The 13,853-nt window shown below is 39.4% G+C and overlaps 1 protein-coding gene across 1 annotated transcript in view; it reads right to left on the reverse strand.

Moving 5' to 3' along the window:
• LOC140226261 (integrator complex subunit 11-like) overlaps positions 1-13,471 on the reverse strand; it is a 32,963-nt gene extending 19,492 nt beyond the window's left edge. Inside the window, exons 1-7 of the mRNA XM_072306751.1 lie at positions 13,393-13,471; positions 5,606-5,703; positions 4,802-4,875; positions 2,754-2,865; positions 1,878-1,937; positions 1,253-1,309; positions 438-536 (exon numbers count right to left, since the gene is read on the reverse strand). Coding sequence (XP_072162852.1) covers positions 438-536; positions 1,253-1,309; positions 1,878-1,937; positions 2,754-2,865; positions 4,802-4,875; positions 5,606-5,703; positions 13,393-13,420 — 528 coding nt within the window. The 5' untranslated portion in view covers positions 13,421-13,471. The remainder of the gene's footprint in view (positions 1-437; positions 537-1,252; positions 1,310-1,877; positions 1,938-2,753; positions 2,866-4,801; positions 4,876-5,605; positions 5,704-13,392) is intronic.
• Positions 13,472-13,853: the final 382 nt, after the last annotated feature.

Here is a 13,853-nt window from a genome sequence, read left to right on the forward strand (position 1 = left end):
GTGATGTCCTGTCCAAATCCCAAGTGTCTTACTTCAAAAATGAAGCCACCACAGCATGTCAAAGGAAAGGCTTTCCCATTTGCTATAGTGCTTTGGCCGCCATGTTTTTTGGCTCTCCTGAACATTTGACATTTTGCAGATACGAGGTCTTGTCGCCCCAGCGATGATATGAGTCTTCTCTCAAGATGTTCAAACTACAAATTTAAAACACCAGAAATTATCACTGGAGATTAATAATACCATCCTCAGTTTGCTTTGGATTTCCATGACAGCCATCAAAACCACCACAGCCAATATTGATAAGACCTTGCACACACTCTGGCAAGCTACTGGGTTTTCATGTTTACCCAAAACAAAGGAAACATACAACTTTAACTTAGAGAAGTACTCTACAACACTGGGCTTGAATCAGAGCTTTAGATGAAAAGTGAACTCACCGTGTAGACAACAGACTGCTGGCCAACTTTGATATGAAACATGGCTGCTCCAAGAACATGTCCAGCATAATATGCCTTAATCTCCAGCTCCTCATCAACCTAAACAAACAGTGAAATGACAGGTGTGTGTCAGACATATTGCCATGACCAAAAAAGGGATAGCTTTGTATTTCATAAGCTTTTGCAAAGTTATGATGGAAACAGATAGTTTGAGGAAATTTTAATCTCTTACTGCAAAGACAGAATTCACTTATTGCTTACCTCACCATGAAGCATTACAGAAAATGTTTTGCAATGCGGGAAAATAAAAACAAGCAGAATCACACTTTCAAAGCACTGATCATAGTACCAGTACTGCATAAAGTGGAAATTTTCATGCATTTCATGTGACCAGATACTAGCACAGAAATAAAAGCACTCAAATATTTTTGCTTGTTATAATGTTCAACTAATCAATGTGGCTGACTCAACAGAATCAAAGACACACAAAATTCATCTCAATCGGCCCAGCGCGTAAAATTACTCCCGCTAAAATTTCCACTTTTACAGTATACATCCTACTAGTAGGACAATCTAGTCGCCATCACATAGTCTACATTTTCAGCCCCCTGAGAAATTGGCAGTATTGTGTCACACTACTGAATGCATTGAAAATCACTATTCTGATAAAGAAAAAAAAAAACGTTTCTTGAAAAACAGTCAAACAAACTTAGGGGACCCAGGAAATTTTGTACATTACAAATGCTTCATAACACAAATTGAAAACAATTGCCTAAAGTGAAAATCTTGACAAATTAGTAGAGTCAGCTAAATACCTGAATAATTTGATGAAGGTTGACAACGACAACTTTCTTCATGCAGTCTTTGATCATCTGGAGACACAATCAATGACAAGACAAAAACAATGATGAGACACATAAATATTTTCTGTTTGATTTTACTTAAATTGTTGAAAAGTACCACAATCATTGCACCTGACAGTATATTGGTAACACATACTGTATATGCAATGAGCTTTTGGTATTTAAAGATTGCAATGGACAGTCAAAGAAAACATTAAACTACTCAAGGTCAGAGATAAACTATAGGCATCACAACTCTACATCTTCATTATAGATATTGCAGGCATGCCTTGACTGTATTAAAATTCCAGCACAACTGGTTTTGAGACTAACAGGAGGTGCAAGTCTGGAGCTAAAATCACAGAGGACAAGTTCTGAGCCAAACTGTGATCTTTGAAATAAGCTGAGCTGGCATAACTTTTTCTCATTGAGTGCCCCAAGTAATGGGCCACAAATACAAATTGTATGAACAAATTTTAGATCCCTGCTGTAAGAATGCCTAGGGATTTGTGTCTCAAGCAAGGCATTAGTACATAATGATATAATCTGCAATGTCAAGAAATTGTTGAAAATGAATGCTCCAAAACTTTTTACTCACAGCTGATGTGAAGAAGTTGGTTTCACCCTTCCGCTCAACTTGGATTTTCCTGTAGTCCTCCTAAAAGAGTGACATGGACCAAGTCACACAAAAAAAAACAACAGTCATTATTAGTTTGATGCTATATCCGTGTATTGTCAGGTATCTCATTTGCAGCATGTTGATACATTGGACTATTCTGTGGTTATGTATCAAATACTAAACTAACTTATTCTAAGATCATGTAATGTGAGGTGATATAAACAGCAGCAATTTCATCAACTAATCACTTTCATCATTTCAGGGTTTTACAGTTCAATATAACTGTGAATTCTTCAGCAAATTGCTCTTTCTTGTAACATTAGCATTCCAGTGTTTGGTTGAGTGCTAACTATCTGCAAATAAACTTAGATATATATTTGTGGTTTCCCATTCATATCCTCAACAATATTAACAATGAATGTTCAATTACACGCATATCTTCCCTCATACATTCAACTTCACTAATGCCCCAAAATAGATAAACTGTAATCTGCACAAAATTGCTTGTGACTGCTTTACGTATCTTGACAATTATGGAAGAAGCCTACTTCAGCACTGTTCCTCCATCACAACAAAGTTTTGATTTTTTTCACAACGATTTAATACTGACCAATATATAAACATAAGTGGTATTTATATCATCACCTTACAATGACATGAATTCATTTCTGCACAATTGCTGCTAAAGGTCAGCCTCACAGATTCTATAAATCTCACATTTATATGAACCACCCTTGACTCTTTGGACTGGAAAAATGAAGTTCAGTATGGTGGACCAAATGAGTAGCTACAATGTAAGTGTAAATCAGTGTAGTTAGAGAGCAATCTGGAAAATATCACAAACTTTAAACTTACCAAGAGTATAGGACAGATGGCCTTGGTAGGTTGTGTCATGTAGATAGGTCCATCATAACCAACTATTTCTGTCATGTGTGGTAAGGCCCCACAGTGGTCCAGATGGAAGTGACTGATAAGAAACAGGGAAACACCTTCATTCGATACTCATGAGTCAATAGAAGATATATTCTTGCCTCTGTGTCTAGCTGCTTAAACACATATTTGTCCCGTTTTCTGTTTATAGATCAATTTTCACAAAACCAACACATTCTGACAAAGGAAACTTGCAGGGACTATGACTGATGAAAGCTTAAGACATTGGAATGTTCTTGTGTGAAACTTCATTAAAAAACAAAAATCAGCCAAGGTTTTTTTTCACACAACGCAAAAGTCCAACATCACCAACAAAAGCATAACAGTACATGTAAGACTAGTTCTTAATAACTAAGGATTGTATGCCCCATGTATCCTAATACTCAATCCATCTATCCAGTATGTTACCTACAATAGGGTAAATTATTGGGGAAAAAAAGAAAAGAAAAAGCATGTGAAATGGTCTTGCATGTACACTTTTCCCAGTCATTCCACGGCAAATATGCCATCTACATTGCATCATGATAATCTGTCAAATCATTATTATGGTTTTATTCCCAACACACAAAAATATGATGGCAATATTATATAGATGATGACTGGCGGGGGAGGGAACATACCGAATGTTCCACCCGAAGGGTTTGAAATGCTATTGAGGGAGGTTATAAGTCCCGAGATCGACGAAGTCGAGGGACTTATAGTCTCCCGAAGTAGCATTTCAAACCCTGAGGGTGGAGCGTTTGGTACATGTTCCCGACAACAAAAGTTATCATCTTGCAACTGATTGACAAATTCCCCTACATCGACGTAAATAAGCACTGAATTGATCAGTGTTTTTAGTAGCCATGATAAAAAATCATGGGCATACATACTTGAGCAGGATTCGAACCTACGACCTCCTGATCACCGGACAAGCGTTATCTCCACTAGACCACCGAGCTTTCGCCCGACAGCAAGTGTTGGTTCTAATCCTTATAGCATGCAGCGGGTACTGCTTTTATTATTCAAATTAGTGAAATTCTTCCGTCAAGATGTTTTTCATTGCAACTGATTGACAAATTGCCCTACATCGACGTAAACATACCTGCCAACATTTCAAGATGAAATATCTTACTCGTGGATTGCAAAAATCTTATTTTATATGCAAACTGAAGTTAAAAATCTTACTTTCAGTCAAATCTTCAGAAAATACACATGAAAGGTATATCTAAATATTTTTTAAAAATCTGATTTCTCTGACAGAAAATCTGATTTTGCTATTTTTAACATAAAAAATCTTACTGAATCTGATAAAATCTTACTAGTTGGCAAGTATGCGTAAATAAGCACTGAATTGACCAGTGTTTCCGTAGTAGCCATGATAAAAAATCATGGGCGTACATACTCGAGCAGGATTCGAACCTTCGAACCTAGATATGCATGTAATTGAATATTCAAGAAAAAGCAATTTGCTGAAGAATTCACCTTTATATTGAACTGTAAAACCCTGAAATGATGAAAGTGATTAGTTGATAAAATCGCTGCCATTTCTATCACCTCACATTACATGATCTTAGAATAAGTTAGTTTAGTATTTGATACATTACCACAGAATAGTCCAATGTATCTACGTGCTGCAAGGATAGTTATAGGAAGGAAAGTTATCATCTGTTATATTATATGGGTTAGTCAAATACGTCAAATATGTCAACGTCAACCACCAGCACAATGTACTCGATCGCTCGCGCAGAGCCAAATTCACTGTGCGCACGCAGTCTAGGCCTTCTGTCATTTGTTATGTGAAAATGTTTTCCCATGGGAGAACATAACAAAGAATGTTCTCCCATGGAAAGAACATAACGAATGTGCCTCCATTACGTGACTGTGTTTAACAAATCATTAACTGGTATTTGACTAACCCATGTAATATACAATAATATTGCCTGTTTTGAATGCATAGTGCCTGGCCTAAACGACACTCTCTGGTATCTCACCTGATAATGACTGCATCCAGGTGATCTGTCAGCCTTCCATTCCTGTTGATGTAGGAGAAATCTGGAAACCGCCTCTGTGTCCAGGTTTTAAAATATCAACCATAATCAGTGTCATACAGATACAACATAATTCTAGCACTTACAAACATTGTCAAGCACAAGCATCCTTCTTGTGCAAACTATGTTATACTCTGAGAAAATCATTCATAGATCTCTTAATATTTGGAACAATGAGCTTTTTGGTAGATAGTTTGAAGGCTACAGGACTGAATTAGCATTGCGTTTACACATGAATCAATCTTCTGGGAGGAGTTAGGGGCTGTCAACATGTGCCTGGCCTATATATGATAGCAGAGCTGCCAACATTTACACATAAGCTCAAAATCAGCTGAGATTCCACAATGCTTTCATGGAGATACTGAAGTGCTTTACTTGCAATTCACTAGGCAAAACTAATTCCAAAATCAAGGATACTTCAATACTTCTTCTTCATCATCTAGAGATATTTTTTTATTTTTCAATGAGATTACCGCAGACAAAGGTAGACTTGGCAGATCAGCCATACATTGTAACATCAGACCTCCTAACCTTTCTTACTGAAAACTAGGGATGATCTGGCTCAAAAGTAGGAAAGAAAGAGCAGTTCCCATAGGAGTGTGTAGTAAAAATATCAAAAAAAAATAAAAAACTCCTATTGATATATATGACTCGAGAATGACCAAAATTCATATTCTTTCCCCACAATTCAAAACGGTTGGGAGGTCTATAGCATGATCTTGTCTAATGCTCTCAGTACATTTGTACCTCATCATTGAAACCCATGTGCATGCCACAGTCCAGCATGATGTTCTTGCTTCCAATCGTCAACAGGATGCAGCTGCGACCTACATCTTGCCCAGCCCCTGCAAACAGTACATACATTTCTACATTAAAGGCATAATTTACCATTTGCTGGTGAAACAAATATCCAGCATCAGTGCTTCAAAATAGTTCTAAAATGTGAATTAGGGATAGGAACAACCAATATAAAAATTTGAATCAGTATAATTGAATCGATGTAAGTATTGTTAAATAAACAAAATGTGAACAATAGTTATATGTTAAAAATGTTTCCAGACTGAACCATCTACAGTTATGGTTTATTATTATTATTATTATTATTTATTCGGCAATTCAATATACAATGTACAATACAAGCTGATATAAAATACAAACAGAAAATCGTAAATACATGATATAAAAATTGTGGTGGTTCCAGGTGCATGCTGCTGGTTGCCAGGGGAGGAAAAGGCAAACTTAATCACCGAGGCTCGAGACCTTCCTCCCCGACCAGTGCATGTACCCAGAATCAGCTATATCAATGTAAAACATATGGAAGAGATAGGACATGTATTCACTAAGATACAGAATGAAACATTTATAACCTTTGACCCTAATTGACATACCCAAAATGGTGTCTGATCAAAAAGTTGTTATTTTATGAAATAATGTATGTGACATGAACTAAGCATGTGCAAAATTTAATGGTGATAAAAGCTGTTTTTCTTGAGTTATTGCAAAGAAAGTTGCAGAAAGAAAGAAACATCTCAATACATTGCAGATAAGCTTTAAATTCAACCAATTTTTTTAACGTAATCCCGACATCGTATGAAAAAAACGAAGGGTACATTCACGATAGTCCAAGATCTCAGCTACAACATATTAAAATCTGAGAGAAATTCATTGAAGCATAAATGAGCTAGTGCTCGAAAAAGATAATCATGTCAATTTTCATTTGCAGAAAAACTGCACTCCCATAGAGATAACACGTCGTAACGAAGATACAGAATGAAGTACATGTATATTTGACCATTGACCCAACTTTGCACAGACATGGTGGCATCTGAGCAAAAAGTGGTTATCTTGTGAAAAGATTCTTATAACATAGTCTTTGCGTGTGCAAAATATGGGAGAAATAAGACATGGATTCACTAAGATACAGAATGAAACATTTATGACCTTTGACCCTAATTAACATACCCAAAATGATGTCCGATCAATAGTTGTTATCTTATAAAATAATGTACGTGACATGAACTAAACATGTGCAAAATTTGGGGGTGATAGGGGCTGTTTTTCTTGAGTTATTGCAAAGAAAGTTGCAGAAAGATAAAAACATCTCAGTACATTACAGATAAGCTTTAAAGTCAACCAAGTTTTTTACATAATCCCGACATCGTTTAAAAAAGGAAGGGTATATTCACGATAGCCCAAAGTCACAGCTACAACATATTAAAATCTGGGAGAAATTCATTGAAGCAGAAGTGAGCTAGTGCGTAGTCATATCAATTTTCATTTGCAGAAAAACTGCACTCCCATAGAAATAACACGTCATAACGAAGATACAGAATGAAATATATTTCACCATTGACCCAACTATGCGCAGACATAATGGCATCTGAGCAAAAAAGTGGTTATCTTGTGAAAAGATTATTGTAGCATGGTCTTGCGTGTGCAAAATATGGGAGAGATAGGACATGTATTCACTAAAATACAGGATGAAACATTTATGACCTTTGACCCTAATTTACATACCCAAGATGGTGTCCGATCAAATGGTTGTTATCTTATAAAATAATGTACGTAACATAGACTAAACATGTGCAAAATTTTGGGGTGATAAAGGCTGTTTTTCTTGAGTTATTGCAAAGAAAGTTGCAGAAAGAAAGAAACATCTCAATACATCAAAGATAAGCTTTAATTTCAAACAAGCTTTTTAACGTAATCCCGACATCGTATGAAAAAATGAAGGACACACTCACGATAGCCCAAACTCTCAGCTACACAAAAATGCTCTGGATTCAAACACATACGCAAATTTGCCATACACACAACAACTATAATGGGATATTGACAAAAACAAAACAACAACAACAAATGTCCTGCACATCCACTCATAGTAATCGTAACAGTCACACATGGCAAATTCTTGGTAAACTGCTAGAACAAAAATAAGATTAAGACAGCAGTTCGAGCCACAACGGTGCATGATTTTGTGTGTGTGTGTGTGTGTGTGTGTGTGTGTGTGTGTGTGTGAAACTTGACCGTTACTATGGTGGTAAGGCACTGCTCCATACAGACGAAGAACTTTCACAACAGAGCAGGTTATACATATTCAAAAGATAGAACACAGGAGCGAAGTTGGTTTTGCCATTCGATGAACAAAAACTGGTAAGAATAAGATCATTACGTAGAGATAATGGCAGGCTGTCCCATAATATCGGGAACATGTAAATAGCAGAGTTTGCCAGCCTCTGGGTGCGAGCTCTCAAATGTTGGAATCTAAGATCGTCTTCACGTCGTGCCACCACGTTAATTGCAGAGGTGACATCATCACACAAAACCAAATTATATAAACTTGAGAAAAATACTGATATCTCCTTATATTTTACGCTTTATAACGAAAATTTTATATGGTACAATGTTTTGTGATACAACTATCCTACACATATGCATTAAATGCGATATCTTGAATATTTTTCAAATCACTGCTCCCAAAGGTAAACAAGTTGGTGAAGGCTTTAGCATAAACTGGTTCTCCATTGTTACATCGTGTACAAATATGCACAGAGCTCAGGTTCTGTCATTATCATGAATATATCATGGTATGTGTTTGAACACTGACAACACAGTGGTTCTCTTGATGGAGCAATCCTGGCTATCAGACTTCTTGTACGCAGTTTTGATGTTAGTTGCTTTCCTCAAATTTCATTTCTTATTCAAATTAGCATTGAAAGCTGATGAAGGGTTGGTATCTGCCCTACAAACTGGAAATTTTCTTTCAAAAATAAGACCATAGAAAAATATCACAGCAAAAAAAATCAAAGATAATAACATATATATAGAAAACATTCTTGAGAAATATTTCACAAACCATACTGTGGCACAGGGAGACACTGCAAAACATAGCAACAAACAGATTTTATTTGTGCATGTGAAAACAACCTCAACCAACAGCACCCCAGCATCCAGTTCACCATGGAGATAGAACAAGACAGCTCAATCCCCTTCCTAGATGTCCGTGTCAAGAAGACTCCTTCCAGCTTCCCATCCAACCAAGTTTACCGCAAGCCCACACACACTGACCGCTACCTCCACTACCACTCCCACCACCATCCATCCGTTCGACAATCAGTGCACAACACCCTTATCAGACGAGCCTACCAACTCAGTGACCAGAACATCTACACAAGGAACTCAAACATGTCACCCACGCCCTCACCACCGTAGTACCCCGACGGAAGATCCACACACAACCACCAACCAAGAAGACCACTGACAGCTAGAGTGTGTTTGTGCATGTTTGGAGATCATTTGACAAACAGGTGCGAAAGAACACGTGTCACTAGAGCCCCTCAACTAATACTATACCATCCCTTTTAATAAGAAACACAGTTCACACAGGCAGCTCTCGCTGCACTCACAACTCACTTCTCACCTCCTAACTATACACAGCCCTGTCGCTGTACACAAGTGTAAGTCGCGAAAGGGCTGTACCGCTGGACGCTACGTAATCTTATAATTCTGGGGCGCCGATTCTATTTTGAATTTACTGCACCATATTTGTTACTCAGACTACATAAGATGAAAACTTTACCTATTTAGCTACTGTCTTCAGCTATCAACAGTGACATACATATTTCACAACTTACCAAAAATGACACCTTTTTCAATCCTGTACGCCGCAGAAATCATAGAAATTGCAGAAATGATTCAAAATGTCGGCACAGCACTGCAAAATGATGGGCAAAGGGGGTGCTGTTGACCGCCCGGGCGTACAAACTCTAGCAGCGATATTTGTATTGTTCGAAGCTGGGAAAGATTTATTCTGAATTGCCCAGCGATGATCACAGCATTCCGGGGTAAGACTGGACTTTTTGCTCAGTGTATGTTGTGTGAGGGCTCACTATGGACTGATATACCATGCTCATAGTCCAAGCATCTCAATTCACATGAGTGATTCTTAAAATTTGTGATAACAATGTAGGAATTTTCAGGAACAGTTTTGTTGTTGTGTGGCCGTGTTCGAGGGGTTTAGTAGATTGGTGTATCACAGACCGTCAGATGCCATGCTAGCGCATGGCGTCTGGTCGGGCTACCCACCTCCCTGCTCAAACACACCTGAATGTGACTCGTGGTCTCTGGAGTCCTCTCTGGAGTCGGAGCCCATACTCTAGGCTTTATCCCAACACTATCCGCACACTTATGGAATACTTCCTGTCTTCCTGGAGTGACCATATATACAATGTATATCACATACCATGGTAACAAAAACCATGATTGCAAAACTCGACCAAGCGCCAACACACCTCTTCAAGCCGATCATTGGTCTACCCCTGTCAGCGGCAGATGAAAGTATTTCTCCTCACCTGCCTACACCCAATCTCACAACGAATTGATCATGAAAAACTCCTACTGCTTGGCCAAACCCTCAACCCAGACCACACAAGGTTTGAGCGCGTACCTTTCTCCATGCAGTAAGCTGCAACACCCCTAACTATACACAGCCCAGTCGCTGTACGTACGTAGCGTGACAGGGCTGTACCAGCGGAGCTCCAAACACGAAGAGAGTTCAACGATCGCATGCGATCGCTTTGAATTTTGATACTTCAGATCATTTTTTGTCACCTCAACCTCATCTGACAAACAAAATAATAATGAGACTTCATATCTATGCTATCAGCATTGAAATTTGAATTTAAAAACTTACCTAAAATGATGGTTATATGCAGCATGTGTGAACGGTTAGCGAACGGTACATCGTCTTTCATGCCAGGCTATTCCGATCGGGAGGTAGGTAACATGATCTGAATGCCCTTTCAAAAGGTCGCGCTGTCGACTGTGCTGCTACACCAATACTCAAGCAGCGCATCGCACGCACGCAAAAGATATCTCCGCAGAGATCAAGGCGCCATTTTGAATTCTGCAACGATGAACCCCGACGGTGTCAGGGAATCCGCCAGAAAGTGTCATTTTTTGGTTCCACGGACTTATCACGAGGGCTGTCAATGGACTTACCAACCTTCTGTAATACAAGTATGCACTTAAGGTGAGTAACGTTTGGTACAGTTGGTAACGTGTACAGTGTTTATAAAGAACGTATAAATTTTCATAAGTTTTGTAGTTGTGTTGTGGTTCCCCACTTTGAAGGTGCCCGCTCGCTGGTCAGACGCTGTATTCGCATAGCGTATTAACAGCGTCTGGTCGGGCTACAACACCCCATTCATCTCTACTCTGAAGACCACTCTATCAAAATACAACCTTCCATAGCTCAATGACCTCATGAACCATTTCATGCCATACCCCCAATGGAAACACCTCATAAGAAATATAATCTCTACAGCAACACAAAAGGACCTAACAGAAAAATTAAACTTTAATATCAAACCCTCACTTGCATTTTGGACACACGGGCAGGACTCACAACAACCCAAGGATACTCTATCCCTTAAACCCTCCATCTCATATCGTTGCCGGTCACACGAACCGACGAATCACTCGATTTTGGGTCAAATTTTCGATTTTGAGATTTTCACTCATTTCGATAGTAGACATTCCATACTACATTTTCTGAAATTCTCAGTGTGTAATTCGGTGTAATTTTTACGTAGTTATCACTTTTGTAGAAGTATGTAATTCCATTTGTGAAAATTATTTGTTTTCCCCATAGACGCATATGTTAAACAATCAGGCGATTCGACGGTTCGGTGACCGCGCGTACTAGTACGCGCGGTCACCGAACCGACGAATCAGTGCGCATTGACTTGCGTGTAGTTTCTGAGATTCAACAGTTCATTGACCGCGCGCACAGTGCGCGTACTATGTAATACATGCGTTGACAATGTGACAACGCTCAATGTACATGTACATATGGACACACATGGAAAATGACAACGTTCTTTGCAGACCGAAAATACATGCATGCAGCTCTTTGACGATTTCCCGCTTATTTGTTAACAATACAATTCGATGAAAACTTCACAAGTTAGAGCAAGAATTGAAGTCTGATGTACTACAAAAATAATTGGAAATCATAGACATGAAAGTGTAGCAACCATAAGTCAAAAATGGGTTAACTTCAAACGCGATATTCTCGAATTGTCATTCTTACGCAAACCTGAGGGATTCGTCGGTTCGTGTGACCGGCGACGATATAATCTGTTAGGCCCTGACAGCAAGAGCTCAACTCCTAATACATCCACATACTGTACCTGCCAGTGCTACAAACAAGACTACACAAGATAAAGAAGGATGAGGACCCAAAATGCCTCCTTATATGCAAAGAGGAAGATGAGACCATAGTACACTTTTGTTGCTACAATTGTACTTGCCGTCACACCGCTGGAATCCACCAAGAATCTATCAAACAGAACAGGAAGTGCCTGCTGGACTATCCCTCTCCATCCAAGTTCCAACGACTATTGCACCCAGAGTGCACTCCAGTTTAATACGCCACAACCATATGAAGACCCTAACCTTGCACAGCACAGTCTGCCAATATTATGACAAAATCCTGCTAGGTTCCCTTCACTTACAAACTCCATATTAACCTACTGGACATCAATCTCTCCAACTCTGCTGCCCCCTGATATCACCTATCTAACAGGAAGGTGACTATTTCTGAACACCTCTCTGCGATCCACGCTCGTCAATCTCCGACATTAACGGAGGGAGGAAAAGAAGAAGAAAAGAAGGTCGGTATAGTGAGGTGCCCGCACCTCGTCAGGGGCCCGAATACCGTCACCGGTCACCCCGCTTAACTAAAATTGCTACATAATATTAGATACAAGCGCGCTAAACAAAAATTTAAGCCCGCGACTATGTTCAGTACACTTGAAACTTGACAGGGCCAGGGCTACCACAACCACACAAATTGTGGTGAAAACCGATTAACCGAACAGTTTTTCGCAAAAATCTGAAATTTTATGAGGAATACAACATTAGATCTACGTGTCTTTATAGATTCTAAGTATCATCAGACATCAGTCATCACGGTCACCCGCACGCACACACCTTTTACGTGTATGTCTATGGGAGCATCACGTCATCTTTTATGTGCTCTGTCTATAATCACAAATGGGAGCGCCGGGGACGAGTTGCGGGCCCCTTCGCTTCCTTAGCGCACAACTATTCCAAGTCGTTTGCGTTTGGCGACGATAGCTGCAAATTTTCGATATCGATCAGTGAACTTGTGATTCCATTGGAATCTTCAGCATTGTTCCTGTAATACGGCTGTATGTGAGTGGGATTTCATAGAATTTCAGCGACGAAATGTGATTCAAATATGCACAAACATTAACTATGACGAGGTGCGGCTGCGGCATGCGGGTCACCCAAGCCTGTAGTGTTCTACGTACATTGTATAGAACACTAGACCTAGGCCTAGGCCTACTCGGAGGTAAGTCAGAGAATAAGCCTCACACGTGAAAATATACACATGGGACTACGCAAACCGCCAGTGTCAACAATAACTTTCGTATAGCATGAGCAGTGTCCCGACCCTCCTATCTTAATGTAAATGCTCTAAAATGACTGTTACCACGTCTGCTTACCTAACGGAACCACCTTTATGTCCGTCATCTTCTGGCTAGACTTTGTTCGGCTTCGTGTTTCCCGCGTGAAAATAATTCGGTACCGCAGTGGTACAAGCACCTTGAACTAGAAGTTGATACGAATTATGGTATCCTCAAAAAGTCTAATTGGGAAGAAAACTTTCGTGAGAACCGAATGTAATCGATCCCTCACGTTTCATGTTATACTTCTATTCCATTTTGTAAAAGACGAATATGAACCATGGTCGTAAATCCCGGGAGGGAGGGGGATGGGGGGAGGGATGCACCCCCCCCCCCCCCGAAATGGAGGGGGTGGCCTGTACAATCATCCCTGAAATTTGCAGAGAAAAAAAATGGAAGAAGCAGAAATGGGATTGTACCAATTTTGGCATATTGCATAATGTTCTTACGCCCGCCTCCAGAGGAAATGTACACAAAATTTTCTCAAGCGCTCGTTCGCT

Source organism: Diadema setosum, chromosome 3 (assembly GCF_964275005.1).
Source record: "Diadema setosum chromosome 3, eeDiaSeto1, whole genome shotgun sequence".
Taxonomy (NCBI): domain Eukaryota; kingdom Metazoa; phylum Echinodermata; class Echinoidea; order Diadematoida; family Diadematidae; genus Diadema; species Diadema setosum.